This window comes from Ictidomys tridecemlineatus, chromosome 6, assembly GCF_052094955.1.
Source record: "Ictidomys tridecemlineatus isolate mIctTri1 chromosome 6, mIctTri1.hap1, whole genome shotgun sequence".
In the NCBI taxonomy this organism is placed as follows: domain Eukaryota; kingdom Metazoa; phylum Chordata; class Mammalia; order Rodentia; family Sciuridae; genus Ictidomys; species Ictidomys tridecemlineatus.
Genome location: NC_135482.1, coordinates 176401369 through 176421187, shown reverse-complemented (window position 1 = coordinate 176421187; position 19819 = coordinate 176401369). Strand labels below are relative to the sequence as shown.

General features: G+C 36.4%; 1 protein-coding gene and 1 long non-coding RNA gene across 5 annotated transcripts in view; one reads left to right on the top strand and one right to left on the bottom strand.

Moving 5' to 3' along the window:
* The window catches only part of LOC110598704 (uncharacterized), a 130611-nt gene extending 111358 nt beyond the window's left edge, over window positions 1-19253 (top strand). The window contains exon 3 of the long non-coding RNA XR_002484600.3: window positions 17525-19253. This is a non-coding gene — a long non-coding RNA (uncharacterized LOC110598704). The remainder of the gene's footprint in view (window positions 1-17524) is intronic.
* The window catches only part of Flt1 (fms related receptor tyrosine kinase 1), a 177733-nt gene that overhangs the window by 140326 nt on the left and 17588 nt on the right, over window positions 1-19819 (bottom strand). For all 4 annotated transcript variants that reach the window (XM_078016179.1, XM_078016180.1, XM_078016183.1 and 1 more), the window contains exons 3-4: window positions 9944-10040; window positions 9340-9566 (exon numbers count right to left, since the gene is read on the bottom strand). In XM_078016179.1, the coding sequence (XP_077872305.1) occupies window positions 9340-9566; window positions 9944-10040 (324 nt within the window). The remainder of the gene's footprint in view (window positions 1-9339; window positions 9567-9943; window positions 10041-19819) is intronic.

Sequence of the window (19819 nt, the reverse complement as noted above, 5' to 3'; positions counted from 1 at the left end):
TGTGCAAATTTTCCAAAGTCAAAGACCTGGAAAGTATCATGAAGCCCAGGTCATGTTGTTTCAACTATAGCTTATTAATTGATATTTGATGAAGGAAGGAAGGAAGGGAGGGGTGTTTACTGTTTTAGCAAACCACAGATTTTGAATAGCACAGTTAGTCACAATGACTGCCAGAGTAACTCAGCAAAAGGCTCCAAGTGACAGAACAATAAATATTTTAAATAATAAGGGAAAATTGAAGTGTATCAGAACTGCAAGGACCATACAAATCAAAACAGATTACCTCTACCTCTCTAGGCAGAACGGCATTTAATTATCATTATCAAAGTTATAAAATGTCAGAAACTCAAAGGCTTTTCAGCTTAAGGGGATTTCTTCTGAAAAAGTCCCTTCCTCATTTTTTAAAACGATATACTTGGATATTTTTATAAATCCTCAAAACAATAATAAAGTTTTGATCCACTGTTTTTCACACTTCTTTTTTGGGGGAAATGAGAGCATATGGTGAATTTTATTGCCTTTGGACTTCAATACCATTTTGAGATTTCATAATTCCATCCTAGTCATCAACTTTTCAGAGTCTTAGATTGTATCCAAGTGGCTTATTCAAATTATGTTCATTCTGATTATTTTTGAGTATTTGTGTAGTTCTACTAAATGCCTACTGATATACAATTGTGTTTTTTCTAGCAAGGCTCAGCCACGTGGCTCTACAGAACTGGCATGCCAAAATTTCCTATTATGAAGCCTAGGGAGCACTAGGAATTGCTCTCATTTGTAAGGGAATGGCCTGAACATTTGACTGGTAGTATCAAGTGCTGAGGATGACATTCCTAAGAACATACCAAGTAAACACAAGATCTGGGGGAGGGGCTAAGGAAAGAAAATGCAACAGGTCTCACTGCCAACAAACCCACTATTAGTGGCTTCCATCCTAATTACATGTGTTTCCATACTAGAATTGAGGTCCCTTGGTGTTCAATACAGAAATGTTTCTGGAAGGGAAATGTGAAATGGCAGGGCTTAAAGATATCAAGAATGTCTTCCATCAAATTTTCATGTACTGGAAAGGAAAATGGTTAAGAATTAAGTTACTCTGCTCTAAACTCTTGCCATGTGGTCCTAATCAGCTGCGATGGATAGAATGCTTCAGTATTAGAGGGAGCACATAGCCAGAATATAGTGCAGTCTCTTTCCCAAGGAAAAACCTGTGGTAACAAACAACATTCAATGCACATGTTAAACCTCAGACATATTTGTATTCTCCTCTTTCACAATTTCATCAAAATGGGGGACAAAGAAAATCCAGCAAAACCTGACCTTATACTAGGTTTTTGATGAAGTTGTATACAGATAAACCAGAAAATTCCTAGAGATTTCTAGTAGAAGATCATTTGAAGTAGAATTCTGTAAGTGCAAATCAGCCTGCTACCATGTTGGGAAAGCCACCTGGGTTTCAGAAGTGTGGTCCAGAGGCTGAGAATCCAGACTTTGTTCACTCCAATGTACTCATCTGTCTCTTGAGCAAATGCACAGGTAAGAACGTGAGGAGAAAAACAGGATCCGTTACGCAGCCTGTCTGCATTCCCTGCTTCTTGGAGATACAGGGCCTCAAGTGACTACTATGGTAGAAACCATAGATAATCATAATCCCTGGGACTTGAAAACTAACTCATACAGGAAGACCTGTACTAGAAGAAAAACAAGTATCAAGAAATAAGTGGAAGAAGCCAAGTTTAGGGAGAGTTGCAAGGAATAAGGAAAGGATAGATTATTGTGGGGAAGGGGAGATGAGTACATGTTGAAACTAAAATCTAAAACCAGAAGACTCTAGACATTAGCCAAGCAATAATAGGTAATTGTCATAGATTTCTGAAAAAATCCAGATCTAAAGAATTCACCCAACTAGGATGGCCAAGTGTTCTTTTTATTTATTTTTTAAAGTTGGTATCTTGATTGTTTTCTTCCTACAGAACATAAACTGTTTTAGTCTATTTTCTCTTGGAGGAAGATTTTGATGAATAGTTTCTCTCACAAAAATAAAAAATGATCCCACTGAAATTCCTTAGAGGCTTTGACACCCTGTTCAGCCATGCCATGCCCTCGCTGCCCATCATGACTTCTGCATTGCAAGCATCACTACCTGCTTAGGACGAAGAGCTTACATCAGAGGACCTTAGAAGAGTCATTTGATCATTACAGGGGGAAGTGGACACAGAGAGTCTCTGTGAGTCAGTCTACAATTGCTAGTTTTACCATTGATGTCCCTGCTTGTTATGTTGGCCATTTTTGGTGTGGGGGGGTTCCACTTGCCATACCCACACAGCAAATTGGGTGACACAAACCAGCTATGCAACCTTCCCATCATCAGACAGTACTTACTGAGCACCTCCTATGTGTACCCAATTGTGGAAAATCTGGGAAGAAATCTAAAGGAAAGCTTGTGACAAGTGTCCATGCTCCATACAATACTAAGAGGGGTCTTTGTTAAGGTCTAGGAGGAGTCTTCTTCATTCTTCACAGAGACCCATGTTTGAAGAGTAGTTATTCTCTTAAAAACATAAAACCTATGTTTTTAAAAAATATTCTTAAAAATGTGAGTTATAGTTGTAGAAAGTAACTGAGGAATTTCAAAATCACAGGATTTTACATCTTTGCTTTTTTTGTGTCTCCCCCCATAGGGCTTTGCACATAATAGATATGTTACCAGATTCTGTAGACAGACTGTTTCTGCCCATAGAAACCCTGGGTCAAAGGCTCTTGTGGTAAAATCCACTTTAGGAAAGGAGTGAGTATTTTATACAGTAGCACACAGTGGCTCACATCAACTAAAGGACAGGGACTATTCTTTACTTTTAGTGTGGATATTTATTCTAATATCTACTACTAAGTTTTTTCTAGACTTCTGTTTCAGTAGTCCTGTGCCCCGCCCCCCCAAAAAAGTGTTTTCAATTGGCACTGCTTTCCTATATATAAAGCACAAATAAAGCCTACCTTCTTACTTTAAAACTTATTATAATGAGAAATATGTTTTTACATCAGGTCCGTTAAGCACATACACACATGCATGGACACATATACCTATGAACTGTACATTTGTGTGTGTGTGTGTGTGTGTGTGTGTGTGTGTGTGTGTGTGTGAGAGAGAGAGAGAGAGAGAGAGAGAGAGAGAGAGAGAGAGAGAGAGAGAATATATATGGATATAGTGGAAACAATTACTTTTACTAAACAAAACTTATCTTTACTATCTGCAGTATACATGGATATTTTCCAATTTAGTCTCTGTGTTTTTAATGCTGGTTGCAACTCACAAATTTGATTGCACAGCCCACTGATGGGCCAATTTAAGACGTAAAAATTAGCAGGCACATTGGGTCAATAACTGAATTTTATGCACATTTTAACTTTTAACTGTGCATATTTTAACTTTTTTGGGGAGGGGGCGGGTACTGGCGATTGAACGTGGGGGCACTCAACCACTGAGCCACATCCCCAGCCCTATTTTGTATTTTATTTATAGACAGGATCTCTTGAGTTGTTTAGCACCTTGCTTTTGCTGAGGCTGCCTTTGAAGTCACAGTCCTTCTGCCTCAGGCCCCCGAGCTGCTGGGATTACAGGCATGCATCACTGTGCCTGGCTTGGGATACACATTTTAAAAAGCCCTGCTCAACTTTGTAGATAGAGTTGTGTCTTTTTCCCATGATGTGTGAGCTAGAATATAGCAGTGAGACAGAGTGCAGGGATCAGATGCCAAAACAAGTCTTTTTCCCATCAGGCCACCATACAAAGTTCTTCAGAATCAGGATTTGCCTCTCTAAGGTCTGTCACTGGGAAACATACTGAAATCCAGCCATAGATGGATCAAAACAGAAAGAAAAAAATTAAATTGAGATTTTTAAAAATGTAATAACTATATGTTTTCAAAGATGATAATAATTGGGTCATAGTTTGAGGTCAAGAGCTGAAAGTCCAATGTAGGGGAAATAGCCTAAACTTAGAGATCTGACCTGGATCCTCATCCTGACAAGTGACAACTTTATGAACTCTGTCTCTCCTGTGCAAGTGTCTGAGAATGTTTCTCTTCTATAACATTCAGGCAATGCCAACTCAGCTTCTCTCAGAAATAATTATGTAAAAGCTCTTAAGAAAAATTTTAAGAAAATTTGCTATACAAATAAGAGTACTAAATGCTTCTCAGAACATCTGTACTGTTAAGATTTTTACTTGCTCAGGGACCCCTAGCCAGAAAGAGCTTTTTCACAACTACATACATTTATATAAAGACATAATTATTTCTCTTTCTAAAAATATCTGTTGTTAGAAGTTCTACTACTATTCAGTTATTGACCCAATGTGTCTGCTAATTTTTTATGTCTTAAGTTGGGCTATTATGCAGAGCTCATCAGTTTTATGCATATGAGAAAACAATTGGAAGGAAAAAACTCATGAACATACTATAGTCCATTTACTTTAATGAACTCAGAGAGAAACATAGTCAAGAAGAGATACAGAGGAAAAGCAGTGTGTTTCTTTCACAGCAAACAACTAGAGATGGCCACCTAACCATAGCTTCACCCCATTTTTTTTCACTTTGCAATTATAATTTTCCAAGACAAAATATTTAAGTAGCCCCCCAAAAGGCTTAAGGCTGGAGAATGGAGGGATATAGGCTAACTTCACAGTGTGGGGAGCTCAACAGGCAAAGTTTAAGGTCTTGCTCACTGAATTAGACACACTCACAGTACTAAATCATTTAGAGATGCCATTTTAAAACATTTCTGGTCATTTTTCTTACTTGCCAGTCACAACTCATATATTATAATAATAATTTTAACAAAAACCTTTTTTGGAAAAGGTTTTGGTTGTCCCAAAGACAATATCTTATGTATAAATTCACCATTTCTCTAGAAATCCTCTGTAATATGCAACAAATCAATGGTGGTGGTGGTGGTTTTTTCCCTTTTCTTTATATTTTTTTTCAATTTATTTATTTTTTTTTATTGGTTGTTCACAACATTACAAAGCTCTTGACATATCATATTTCATACATTAGATTGAAGTGGGTTATGAACTCCCAATTTTACCCCAAATGCAGATTGCAGAATCACGTTTTCCCTTTTCTTTATAACTCAGAATTTTATAGCTGTAATTACTGGGGGAGGGGGTTCAATTTTTCAGCGATGCTCATTTCAGTGCCTAGACCACTCCAAGGGTGTATAGGGAGGATGCCAGTGTGATGATGTCTTCACATCAGCGTCATTTAGTAGGGTAAAGCTCCATCTGGCCATACAACCCCTACCAGAAATTGAGTGTCACTTGACTCTTCACTGTCCTTCACTCACCTGCTGGCTGGATCCCACAAGCCTATCAACTCTCTCCCTCCCCAAAAGTCATGAAGAAAAAAGGGGCCAACATCTGTCCTACTGGTCCCCTTGCTTTGGTCTTGCCCCTTTCCATCTCTTGTGGCCACTGAGACTCGGAAGGGAAATCGGAGCACCTGATCTTGTAGTCAGTACTTTTTCACTGTTCCCCATAGAGCCTTGGTTTTTACAAGTAAAGAACCAAGAGCCCTGAGTAGAGGGATAAATGGCATGATATAAACAAAACCGATTATTTAAGTGAAGAGGAATGGAACAAATGTAAGAAGCTATATTAGTGTAAGAAGTTCATTAATTTTAATTTAACCAGACAATTTAGTAATAAATTCAAGTAGTTAAATATATAATCACTTGAGTAATTAAATTGATATATCAGAGGATTGGTAGATTTATATAAAATAATAGTGATAAAGTGAGAGTATTAGTTTCTCTTTAATATGCAGAAAAACTTATATCTGTATGAGACTCAGATGGGAACTGTGCCTATTACATAACAGGCAACCAACATCTAAAATATTAGTTTGTTCATAATTCATACATTGGATCTGGTGATACGTAAACAAAGCTATATACTGCAGATTCTTTTTCTCATCTATACAACCAGGTGCAGTAGAGCACGCCTGTATTCCCAGTGACTCGGGAGGCGGAGACAGGAGGATTGTGAGTTCAAAGCCAGCCTCAGCAATGGTGAGGTGCTAAGCAACTCAGTCAGACCCTGTCTCTAAATAAAATACAAAATTGGGCTGGGGATGTGGCTTAGTGGTCGAGTGCCCCTGAATTCAATCCCTAATACCCCCAAAACAAAAACCAAAACCAAAAAATACTATAGACTACAGGTTTGCTTTTTCAGAAGATATCAAAAGATGGTTTCCCCTCTTTTTAAAAACTAAAACGAAATGTCAACACATCTGCAGATGCTTTTCAGGGATAAGAAATCCTTCAAACAGAACAACATGTTTTGAAGTAAATATTCAACAATAAATACATGATAGCCAGTTTGTATTTAGTGAGGAATCACAGTTGTGTATCTAGTGAGTAATCAAAAAATAGTTGGAGTTATATTAATCCCAGAGATAATCCTCTGAGTCAGCAGAGACCAAGTTTTGTGCCCCTGAACTAAAATAAACCTGTAATGGAAGTGTTTGATAAAAATGAAAGCAGAAGACCAAATTTGCTCCAAAAGGGAATTAATAAAATAATAAATACAGAAATACATAAAATGTTGGGCGATTTGGAAACATTATAATTGTTTAAAGAATTATATCACAGCTACTTTGGACTTTTTTAAGGTATGATTATGAGACTAATAATATTCTGCCAGGAAAAAGATAACAAAATAGGTGTCACTTCTCATAGGAGGACAGCTATAGGCACATAGCATGTTCCCTAAATATTTGTTGATTAATTAGTAAGCAAGTAAGATTCAGGATGCTCCTCTGTGACTACCATTATTAGCCAAACATCTTTTAGTATTAGTGCTATTTAAAAATGATCAATCTCATGATACCTCCTAACAATTTTCCAGTGATCTCATAATATTCTTACTATGGACTGTATTTGTATGTGTTTCACAAGAAATGCCTATGAAAAACTCTGCATTTCACAATTCTTTCTTCTCCTAGAAGAGTCTTTGAAATAGACAATTTCCTAATGTCTAACAAATTGTGCAGAGTTTTGAGATATTGGAACTTGTAATCTGATGCTACTGTTACAGGAGAGCAGAGGCTGTGAGTCCATGAAATAATGGCCACTACTCTCCAATCTCATGGCACTCTTTGTACTTGACCTGGAATTTAGCCTCAATATCAATTTTAACATAGTATTCCACAAGCACCTATTAACCAGTTCATTCATTCATTTTACAAATACTAAGTTTTTGCCATTTGTCAAGCACCATCCTGGGGAGGCACATTACAGATAAGAAAAGTCATCAGACAGACACAGATCTGCCTTCATGAGGCTTAGATTAACAATTGATTTAACACTCAAAGTCATGATTATCTGCCAGATCTGCTCCGTTGGGTAGTGTAAATAATTCTAAGTAGCTACATATCTGTTCCGTCATAGAAGGGGATTGGAGTAAATCATGTACTCCCTGTTTCTGTAGGAGTTAAAGGAAGAATAACTGAATGTTGCTTTTAGAAGACACATTAAGGTCTTCCTTTATTTATTTGTGTGTCTGAATTGCAAGTCAGACTCTGATAAACCCACAGGAGAAAAGTTTATGCAAATTTTAGTATTAAAGTCCCACTCCTCCAGAGAGATAGGAGTCTCTAGGAAGCACTGCAAAGTGCTTTCTTTTCTATTCAAGCACTGGAAAAAAAATATAATAATACACTCTGGAACCAGAAAAAGAAAACAGATGGCCAAGTATAATTCCCCCCACCACCACCACCACTATCAGGCATTGTGTCTTCTTTCCCTCTGAGCTGCAAATTTGCCTCTCTCAAAGTCTCTGTTCTTCATTCTGTACCATCTCCAACTCTGCCCCATTTTCTGCCCTTTTCCATCCCACAGACGTGTGCTGACTTTCTATACCCAGGTCCCTGTCTGCAGCCTACTCTATGTGTCTACAAGTAGGCTGATGCATCCCTACAGTGGCAAACCGCTAGGATGTGTAGTCCTTACAGTTAGCTACCCAGGAAAAGTACAGGTCAGAACAGTTTGAAGAATAGGGATATAACACTGCCTTAGTCAACATTAGGCTGATAGTAGCTAAAGAGGTAACTGTCATTATCATGAAACTGTTCAGTCTCCTAAGACTAATTCTAAATCTGGAGAGTTAGAGATTATGCATGAGTAAAACATTGTCTAGTTACCTTATTTCAAAAATTAAAAAAGAATCGCACCAAGATGTTAAATCTACTATATTGCCTACTAAGCAAATATCCTGTTCTTTAGTTCATGAGGAGGAAGACCCACTATATGTACTTTTTAAACTTAATTTTGTGCCTGAGGTGTCTACCAATTTTGCTTTATGGTCTCTAGATCCCCCTCAATTATTTTGGAAATTGACTGGATTAAACAAAGAGAAACACAACAGGGCACTTTTATATTCTTTCTCAGGGATCCAATTCTGTTTTCAATGTATACTTCCTTAAAAATTTTTCATTTCTTCCCTTTGAATACTATTACTTCATTTGCTCATTCTCTAAAGACAGAAAAAAACAGTATCATAGAAATTATAACCAAAAATGATTCATTTCAGGCTGGGGATACAGCTCACTGGTAGAGCACTTGTCTATCATGTGTGAGGCCCTAGATTGAACCCTAGATCCACCAAAAGAAAGAGAGAGAGATTCAGTTTTACCTTTTATCCTTTTCACTATTCAATGGTGTATGCCAGTTCTTATATAATATTTGCTCAGTGAACATGAAATAATAAACCATTGTCAACTGGAACCAATTTTGTAATGTTCAAGAGAAAATAATAATACTACATTTATTAATTTAGAAGAAAAACTGCGTGTGTGTCTGTGTGTTATGCTGGGATCAAACCCAGGGCCTCAAACATGCTAAGCATGTGCTCTACTATTGAGCTACTTTCCCTAGCCTAGAAAAAAAAATTTATGATTCTAACATATAAGACAATATAGTGTGTTAAAGTACCAAAATCATGTATCCTATTTTAGGCTTCTCAATAATTAAGAAATAGAACTAAGATCCTACCATTTATTATCCATTCAGACACTTCTACATGTTATGGGTATAATGGTGAGCCAAATAGACAAGAGTTTCTTATCTTATGGAGTGCACAATTCACTGACTAGGCCTTAAAAATTCTTGTTCAAATGCATTATGCAAAACTGAATTCTCTTAAGTTCTACAACTAGGGTGTAATCTCTTTCCTGGTCTATTTGTTTGATACTCTCTAGGAAAGCCACCTTTCCAATGGACCAGGGTAGATTTAAAGCCCTCTGCCAAGCAATAGCAAACAGAATATAGGAATGGAAGTCTTACCACTAATAAATATATAGATTGTAGATTCTGCTTTCTTCTTCTTTGAACTAGATATAGGTAGATATTTGCAGCTGTAGAAGCCAGTGTGGTTTGCTTGAGCCATGTTCAAGGTCAGAGTACTGCAGAATTGTTGGCCATTCTTTCCACAGGCAGATTTAGTTATGCTCAGTCTTTTGCTTTCCTTACTCACAATTTTAGGCAAAGACCATGAATGGGGTGAGTCCCCCCTGCAATTGTAAATAAGAAAATAAAACACAATCAAGACTGGGGCCAAGGCTCAGCAACAGTTCCTAAACATTCATTTTATTGGCAAGCATTATTCTGTCTTCTCTTAAGTGTAGTCATCTTCGTCTTTATAGAAAAGAAGCATGTTCAAAAAAACCTTTTGAACATTACTGAGAACAAAGTTGCAAAAATGAGCATCATTGCCCCATTTCCCTAGTGAATAATTCTTTCCCCTCCATATGAAGCTGGAGACGTGGTGGTTTGAATTTTGCAGATCACAGGAGACCACTAAAATCTACCTCTCTATTCTACCAGGGAAATAATAGTTGGGCCCTGGGAAGGACAAGTAGATTATTCCCAAACCAGCACAGTCACTTACCTGCATTTGAGATACAGTGTCTGGCCTGCTTGTATGACGTGCTGGGTGCCTTTTAAATTCAGCTCAGGACCTTTTAATTTTGAACCCGAACTAGACCCTGGAAAACAAAAATTTTACTTGTATTATTTACAAATTGCCTTCTCATCTTGTTTTTTAAAGTTATTGTTTCATAAGGTAAGTTTTTCTCTTTACTTACACATGCACAAAGATACACTAAATTTAAGTTTCTCGTAATTCACAAATTCTTTCTAGTCCAAGTCTGACTCATAAATATTATATATACTTTTATACTAAATAACTTAAGTATTATATCATCCCATATATCTAGAATGTTAATTGATTCATGTTTCAAAATGAAATCATATTAAAAATACATAATATTTTATTTAAAACTCTCAAGATTAAATGTCAGTGTCATCCAAAGTATATTTAAAATACTAAATTTCTACCAGTGTGGGTTATCTAGTTAGTTAAACTAGGCTTCTGTATTTTTTTTTCTGCATAAAAAGGAGATATCATACTATATACCTCATAAACTGATGCAATTATTATATGTAAATTTTAAACATTTAAAAACTATTTAAGGAGATGGAAATGCTAACTACTCTGGTTGGATTATTATATATAGGTATCAAACTATCACATTACCCAATAAATATGTATAATAAGAACCAATAATTTTTTAAAAGGTATAGGAATTTTCCTGAATTTTAGCAATAATTTTAATAATTTTAGTAATTAGTTGAGCAATGCTTTTTGGGGCCAGACATTTTTCTTTCCAAAGTAGTTTCCTCATTTGTAAGACTAATTTTAGGATCTAAGTCAGTTTTAGAAACGATTTGGTTTTTCTTATGCAATCTACAAGTTACTTCTCTAATGGTACAGTAAAAAGGAAATTGTTCACTTACGTGACATTTGACAGGCACATCTCAGGGGACTGTTGTGAAGCAATGAAATAAAGTGTATAAAAGTACTTTAAGATTTGTACATCTTTATACAGTGCAATAATGACATCTGTTCTAGCAATTAGCTGTGTGACCCTGGACAAGTCCTCTCTCTCTTTAGATCCAGTTTTTGTATCTATAAACCAAGAGATGGAACTAGGTGCTTTCAGATCTGTGACCTTCCATTTGGACTCTCCTGGTGTCATGATTCTTTGAGCCAAAGGTCCTACAGAGGTTGAGTTTCTCTTGAAACTCTTGTCGACCACCCAGAATAAAGTCAGCAACAATCTCTCTTGCCTCCTCCTTCCCCTCATCCCTCCTGCCCCTCTCTGCTTTCCCTTCTTCTCCATCCTCTGCTTCCTCCTCCTGAGGCAACTGCAAAACCTGGTTAAGGCAGGAAACCAGGGACCCAGAATTAGTGACATTTAGGCAAGTACAAGGGTTAGAGAAAGGGAGGAAAGACAGACTTGGAAGTTTAACTATTTAGGACAAATCTTGGCAAATTTTTTTACTTTAAAAATGGGTTTTATAGGGCTGAGATTGTGGCTCAGAGGAATAGCGTTTGCCTCGAATTGTTGAGGCACTGGGTTTGATCCTCAGCACCACATAAAAATAAAATAAGGATATTGTGTCCACCTATAACTAAAAAAATAAATATTAAAAAAATGGGTTTTATACAGTGGAACTTAAGGTAGCAGCTTGAGATGAATGGTCGTCTAAATTTTCATGTTGGATTACAGATCTGTGAGATGAGATTCAGGTGTCAAATTCCCACACCACACCCAGCTGTGCTTTCTGTTGTATGTTTTGGGTTCTGTCTCAAAAAAAACTGGACTTAGTTAAAAGATCTGCATTTGAAGTTTTGTTTTCGACTTACTAAGTGTAAGGCCTTTTGCATTACTTAATTTGGTATTTCTTTCTTTTTTTTTTTTTTCTTTTTTGGTACCGGGGATTGAACTCAGGGGCACTTAACCACAGAGCTACACCACCAGCCCTATTTTGTATTTTATTTAGAGACAAGGTTTTACTGAATTACTAGGCTGGCTTTGAATTTATGATCCTCCTGACTCAGCCTCCTAATCTGCTGGGATTACAACTGTGTATCCATATGAATAAAATGGGAAAACCCATGATCTACTTCTCAGGGAGGGGTGTGAATTCAATGCTATGTCCTTGATGGGCTGGCTTACTACATTCTATGTTGCAGATATCCACTGGTCCTTAAATCTGTTGGAATTGCTCCCTTCACACCCCCCTTCTGATAGAGGTAATTTTGCTGGGTGTTTAACTGCAAAGAAAGATGATAACTGAGCATTATATGCTTTTCTGGTGTTACTAATAAGGTGATATTTAAAAGTAACTTTTAGCCAGGCACACTGTCTCACACCTGTAATCCCAGCAACTTGGGAGGTTGAGGTGGGAGGATCACAAATTCGAGGCCGGCCTCAGCAACTGAGTTAGATCCTGTCTCTAAAAAAAAAAAGATCTGGGAATGTAACTCAGTGGTTGAGTACCCTTGGTTTCCATGCCCAATACTGCAAAAGAGAAAAGAAAGAAAATAAAGTAACTTTTATAGCTAAGGTCCTGATATCAAATTACTGATAGTATTAATGATTCCATATTAATGATTCCATAGTAACATATTTAAATTGAAATCAGATTCACATACATCTGATTGGTTGATTAAATAACCCCATAAAACGATTCAGTCCATTCACATACCAAGGGACACATTTTGTACTTTACTCATCTTTATGAGTCTAGGCAAAGTAGTTGAAAATCAGTGATTCTTGTCAACAGGAGACTTTTCTAAAGCCACATCCAGCAATTAAGAACACCTTCCCTGAAAAATTTCTAGGCTAGAATAGTTTCTGCCTTTCCCTATGGCATGGAATTCTGGGGACTTAATTGAACAATTGTTCCTACTCTGGAAAAGATCCAACAAAGCTTCCTGAGGAAAATTCTGGCATTACTTATATAGTTACCTTTGTGGTCTAGGTGGAGTGATTCGTTTTCCCATCCAGAGAGGCCATGGCGGGAGAAGCCTCCATTTTCATGCTATGAGTACCTGATATTTTGGTTTCTAAATCCTATGACTTTTTCTTTATCAGCAACTTAGAACACCAGTACTTCTCTCGTTAGAGAGAACCTGTAACTTCAAACAGCCATGCCAAACCAGCCCTGTGAAGTGTTGTACTAAGAAGACCCTTCGAAGAACATGCTCTCTGCAAGCTCCTTTTTGTATTCCTTGTGCCATCTTTCTACTCAGAGACACCCAGACCAAGGAATTAGAAGATACTAGGCAGCAAAAAGAGGGTTATTAGAAAGTTTACCTGGGGAAATGCCAAGAAAGTGATTTCTCTATTACATTTGTCTCCACTAATATAAATTAATTTTTCACTTAGAATGAGGAAGCTAGATAAATGCTAATTAAAACAAAGGAAAGGTATAAGGAAACTATACTTTCAAGTAACTGGACACTTCTAGTAAATCTCCTTTCTTCAGTTAATAGGAAACTAAGGTCTCATAAAAATTAATGGAAATACCAAGACTATAGCTTAACAGGAAAACCAGTAGGGGAAAAGGAAAGTGAAATTCCTTGAATGCTTTGAAATCACATTATTAAGCCTTAAAACATTTTTTTGAGTCAGTTTAATATCCATATGCCCACTGAGTAATGAAGATTCAGCTAAAAATTTTTTTTTTTTTTTTTTTGGTACTGGGGATTGAACTCGATTGAACTCACTCGACCACTGAGGCCACATCCCCAGCTCTATTTTGTATTTTATTTAGAGACAGGGTCTCACTGAGTTGCTTAGCATTTTGTTATTGCTGAGACTAGCCTACTAGCCTTGAACTCTCGATCCTTCTGACTCAGCCTCCCAAGCTTCTAGGATTACAGGTGTGTGCTACCGAGCTTAGCCATTCAGCAAACATTTTTAAGCATCTACTTCATGTCACTTTTTATATCTTATGAGTGATATATGTAAATATAAATAGGCACATATTCATAAACATATACATATTTATACACATGGGCAACTTGGCTTACTCTTCTTCTCAGTAGCCCAGAGTCACACTTAGATAATAAATGCATTTAGATAGCCCATTTAGATAATAAATCTACAGGGTATTTCAGTTTTGAGGATGGAGTGCTGTAATATAACAATGATTCCCCCACTGTAAAGGTTGGGTGTGTATCAAACTTTCCACTGTTTGCCATGGGAGCCTAAAAATCAGATTTAGAATAATTTCCTCAGTGAATGATTCCATCCCTTTTTGGTAAAGTCAACTACAATATGATCATGAGGGGCATATGGATTATTTATATAAATTTTCTTGATATGAAAATTATTATCTAAATAAAATGAAAACACTCCATACAGACCATGAAAATGGACTTTATGAATGTTTCTTTATTAGAAAAATCCATAGTTCAAGAAGTATGAGCAAGTAGCACTAAGAAACCACTGTGTAAATGTGTCCTTATTTGAACACTGACACTTTATATTGATCTTATATGAATATTCTTTTGTTGTAGGAACAATATAACTTTATGATTCCAACAACAATCCCATTTATCTTTCCCCACATGCCACATATCAGGTAGAAAGCTACCCTCCATTCCCCATCTTCCTGTCATTAGGCAAAATGGAATGTTGACTTCCATGGGAAGAGTATATTTCCAAGCAAAATATGGCTTTATTTTGTAACCAAATCCAAAGCCCAAATTATTTTCTTTCTTCAAAATTCTTTTTTTCCCCAATATCTTTATTTTGCATTTCTGTGGTGCTGAGGATCAAACCCGGTGCCTTGTGCATGCTAGGCAAGCACTCTACCACTAAGCCACAACTTCAGCCCTCTTCAAAATTCTTAAAAGCTACCATGATGGATTTTAAAGGAACATATGCCCAGCAGAGGTCATTATGAGCCAGACAGCTTCACTGTCACTTTTAAAACTTAAGGAAGATTCTTATGAGACTAAAAGTATCTTTAGAGAACTACTATTTTTATTGCTCTAAATAAAAAGTGTTCTTGCTAACTGTATGCAACCTCAAGACAAGTCCCATAGCTCCTCTTCCAACTAGACACTGGCCCAAGCTCTTAGTGTATTGAAATCAAAGGGTTAGTCTGTATTTAAAAAGTGCTTTATTAGTCAAAGACAATAACCATGTTTTGATCAAAGATGAAACACATATCCAAAATGGTCCTATAAGCCTGTTGACATCACAGCAGTCTTAGTTTGTCTAAGTACACTCTATTATGTTCACAAAACAAAGAATTTGCCTAAAATGCATTTCTCAGAAAGTAACCAGGTCAATAAGCAATGCACAGCTGTATAGATCATGAAACATCTGTTTTTCTATTTTTAATTTAGAGTCATTAATCTCCCCAGCTCTGTGGCAGAGTAGGTCTATTGAGGCCATGGGCAAGCCTCTCTAAGCCTAAGATCCAACTGTCAAGGAGGAGGTTAGACTTTGATTTGTATAATCCCTTCCAGCCTAAAAATTCTGATTCTGAGACCATAAGTCATTGATAACAATGTACAAGTTAGAAATCACATGTTAAAAATACTTATGGTTAATAAAAAGACAAGTAACTCAATTGAAAAAATTGACAAAGGATCTGAATAGACATTTTCCCAAAGAAGATATATAAATGACCAATAAGCACACGAAATGATGAAGAATATCATTATTAGGCAAATTAAAATAAAAAGCACAATGACATAGCACATCATGCCTCTTAGAATAGCCTGAATATGAAATACAGATAATAACAAGTGTTGGTGAGGATGTAAAGAAATTAGATCCCTCATACATTCCTAGTAGGAGTTTAAAACAGTGTAGCCATATTGGAAAATGGTTTAGCAGTCCCTCAAATGGTTAAACATAGTTAATCATAGGCTAAACACAGTATTCAACAATTACCCAAGAGAACTGAGAACATATGTCCACATAAAAATGTATACAGAGATGCTAAAAGTACTATTATATGTAAAAGTCACAAAATGGAAATGACACAAATGTCTATCAACTGGTGAATGGAAAAATATGGTATATCCTATGGTGGAATGTGGCTTGATAATAAAAAGGAATTAAGTACTGATATTTACTTCAACATAGATGAAACTTAAAAGACTGTGCTGGAGCACATAGCAAAAGGGCCATGTGAGGTCATAGTGAGGTCACACAGAGAGGTCTCTTGGGAGAAACGAAATCTGCTAGCACCTTGATCTCAAATTCTAGCTTCCAGAAGTATGAGAAAGTGAATTTTAAAACAAGAACATTATGCCAAGTGAAAAAAGCCAGTCATAAAAAGCCACATATGATCCCATTATATAAGTGTCCAGAACAGGCAAATCCATAGAGATAGAAAACAGATCAGTGGTTGCCAGGGACTGGAAGAGGGTGAATGAAGAATGACTGGTAATGGCATGGAGTTTCTCTTTGAGGTATGAAATATTTTAAAATTCAGTTAGTGATGATGGTTGCACAACTCGGAATATATTTTAAAAAATCGGTGAATTTAACTTTTCAATATTCTGGTCTCCTACAGTCATATTAAGGGTGTCATTGTGGTCTCCCACAGAAGTCAATTTTATTTCAATAAAGCTGTTGTATTCTTTTTAAAACCCCAACAAATTATGACTACAGTAATCACAAAGTTACATTGAAGGTCTAAAATATTGTGGTATTTTGAAATCTATTTCTACATATGATCCCCTCAGTGTTAAGGTTTTTACACTAGTTGTTTTTCCATCTTAAAGTTCAGAAGTCCAATTTTAGATAAGTAATTAATTCTTTTATGATAAGTAACATCACTATTTATATAGTGAAAGTTTTACAAACATATTGCAAAAAAATTTACTGCCCCCATTAGAATAATTTAAATTCAATTTAGTGTTAATTTTAAGTCATTTCTAATTTCATATTTTGAGTTTTAACTATTTAAATGAAAATATGATAAATTAAGTCACATTGATAGTTTTGTTGCTAGAACTCTGAAGAATCTACTGGCATTTCCTTTTAAAATCAAAATTATTGATTATAAAATTTTTAACTCAAAGCTTTGGATATTAGATTATTTCAAATGAGAAGCATCTGTCTTTGATTTTGCCTACTATGTTTTCAATAGTACATAATCCTACATGATAAATGGAATCTTTATCTAAATATAATTTCCTAAGTATCATGTTTCTAAAACTTGAATTTAAGACTATAAGCCATTTACCAAGGTTGTGTGAGGTTAATTAAACATCATTTATAATAAAAGGATTCCTTCCTCAAGATGTAGCTTGTTAAAAGCTTACATCTCACAAACTGAATCTCATGAACCTTTTTTGTTGATGGCAAGGGTGGGAAAGAAGTGAAGAATGTAATTGCAAATTTCTAGAAGCTTCCAAAATTTGTGTTTGAGATGCTAGGTTGTGGCATTTGAGAAAAAGTCCAGTCTGGGTCTTAACTTCTGTGTCTGCCTCTGTTCAGGTATTTATCAGGTAATATGAAGTGGACATTCCCACTGAGTGCACTGATTAGAATTACTGCATTAAATAAAGACAACAGCACTAGCTAAGCCAACACTATAATGAAGAGCACTAGAATGTATATTCTTAAATTCTTTTTTTCACTTCTAGGATGTTGGAGAACGGCTGGAGGGTTTGTGTTCCATCTGCCAACAGGCTGCACAGAAGATATGGAACCATGGGAATATGTATGGCGGCAGCATAAACTAAGTCCCACCGGGGCTGGGGTTGTGGTTCAATGGTAGAGCAGTGGCCTAGCAGGTGGGAGGCCCTGGGTTCAATCTTCAGCACCACATAAAAATAAATAAAATAAAAGCATCCTGTCCAACTACAACTAAAAAATATATTTAAAAAAATAAAAATAACTAGGTCCCACAATTAGCCATATATTAATTTTTTAATATTGGGTTTTTTTCTAAAACAATTGGCCTTGTTTGATTTTTGGTGTGAGGATTGGAACCTAGGGCCTTGCATGTGCTAAACAAGTGCTCTACCACGAGCTATACTCCAAGCTCCTATTTGTTAATAGTTGGTCTTAAATCAAAGGAAAACAAATGAAAGAATGTGTTAATACATGCATACATATATATCAGCATACAGGTATGCCTATACTTTTCTGTCCAAGAAAGAGAAAAGTTTATTTTAAAACTATCTTATAATTAATAAGCATGTGTGCACGTGGGTGCTCGTGCACACCCACACCCACCCCCCCACCCCCCCCACACACACTGGTTGGGGGGGGGGTTCTTGGAGAGGGAGGGAGAGAAAGGGAATAGAGAATGTGTTGAGTGCATGTATATGATGTTGGGGATGGGATCCAGGGCTTTGTGCATGCCAGGCAGGCACTCTACTACTGAGCTATATACCCCCAACCCCCACAATACATATTTTAGTTGTGAGTTAATAAAACTCACAGTTTTGCAGCTCAAGGCATAAGGATGTCACTGAAATGGTAATGTCTAAAATGACTGGAACTTGGAACTTCATCCCATCTATACATGGATCATTGACTTTACTCATTTTCCCCATAACTTTATAAAAGTTATTTTAAAGAAAAAATCTGTGGTTTAAAATGTTCACCAGGGGAAAGTCCTGTAGTAACATGGAAATTCCTAGTATCAATGTTTATGAGGGGAGCATGTCTCAGGGTGCCTCTTGGAGCTTTTTACTTGACACTGGCTTCTCAGAGGGTCACAGTTTAACAGGGCACATTCATTGATCATTAGACCTGTCACCAGCTACCATCAAGAGCCTACCCTTCCAGTGACCTATTGCCACGCACAACTCCTTTTCATGTGACATGAGAGTTAATTAAGGTTGGGCAGGAGAAATCTGCTGACCAAGAGGTTACCTTTTCCCAAAAAATGCTCTACTCCCACACTGCTGTTCTTTCATTGAATGAGTTTAAAACTCACCTCCATAGAGCTAACATGTCATTTGAGTTTACCACACCATGTCATGGAAGTTATCTGAGCTGCCTGGAGCAAAGGTCAAGATCTGGTTGACATAGCTTGTAAAGTATTAGTAGAAAATTCTGCTAGACTTTCAACTGGTTATGAACAGAATGGATGGTCTTTATACCCCCAAAATGCAAAAAAAAAAAAAAAAAAAAAGGACTGTTTTGTCTTGGACACTTCTCCCTTTTCTCTGTCAGTAGCAGGAAGCTCCATTTGCAGCTTATGTTCTTCTCTAGTGCCACTGTTCAGAGGACTCCGATGCCATGTCTCATAGAATGGTTCATAATCACTAGTAGCATTATGCTATTGTTCAAGCTATACAATGTTCAAGTTATTTCAAGCCAGATTATATGTATTTTCTGATAATAAACATCTTAAAAATATAGAGTAACTGATTCCTCAAAAGTGCAACTTCAGAAAATATGGACTCAATATATACAAGATAACATGCAAAACACTTGGCTTCATGGAAGTGATTTTTTTAATAGAATTAATATTTTATCAGTTGGTTTATTCTCTTTAGAATCAAAGTTCTATATAGCAGTCAAAATTCAGTAACAGAATGCTTATAGCTGAAAGAGTATTTGGATAAAATGGCATTAATTGGCATGGTAGTAATATTAATAAAATAGACAAACTGCCTTAGAGATTAGAAGGCTAATGTTAAATTGTTTAGAATTACAAGTTCCATTCTGTCAAAAGCATTCTTCATATTCTCTTTAAGAAAACAGTTATGTCTGGAAGCAAAGATGATATGTACAACCCACAATTTAAAATTCAGAGTTTTCTCTGTTCTCCAGAGCATTAGGATTACAGTTGGCAGAGATTTTACCAAATACTCTGCTTCCATTAAAGTTCCAGGCATTTGCAGAGATGATGACAGCAGGCCTCTGAATTTCAAGGACATGTTATTTACATGCGTTCCTGTGGAGTTTCTTAGAAGGAAAGC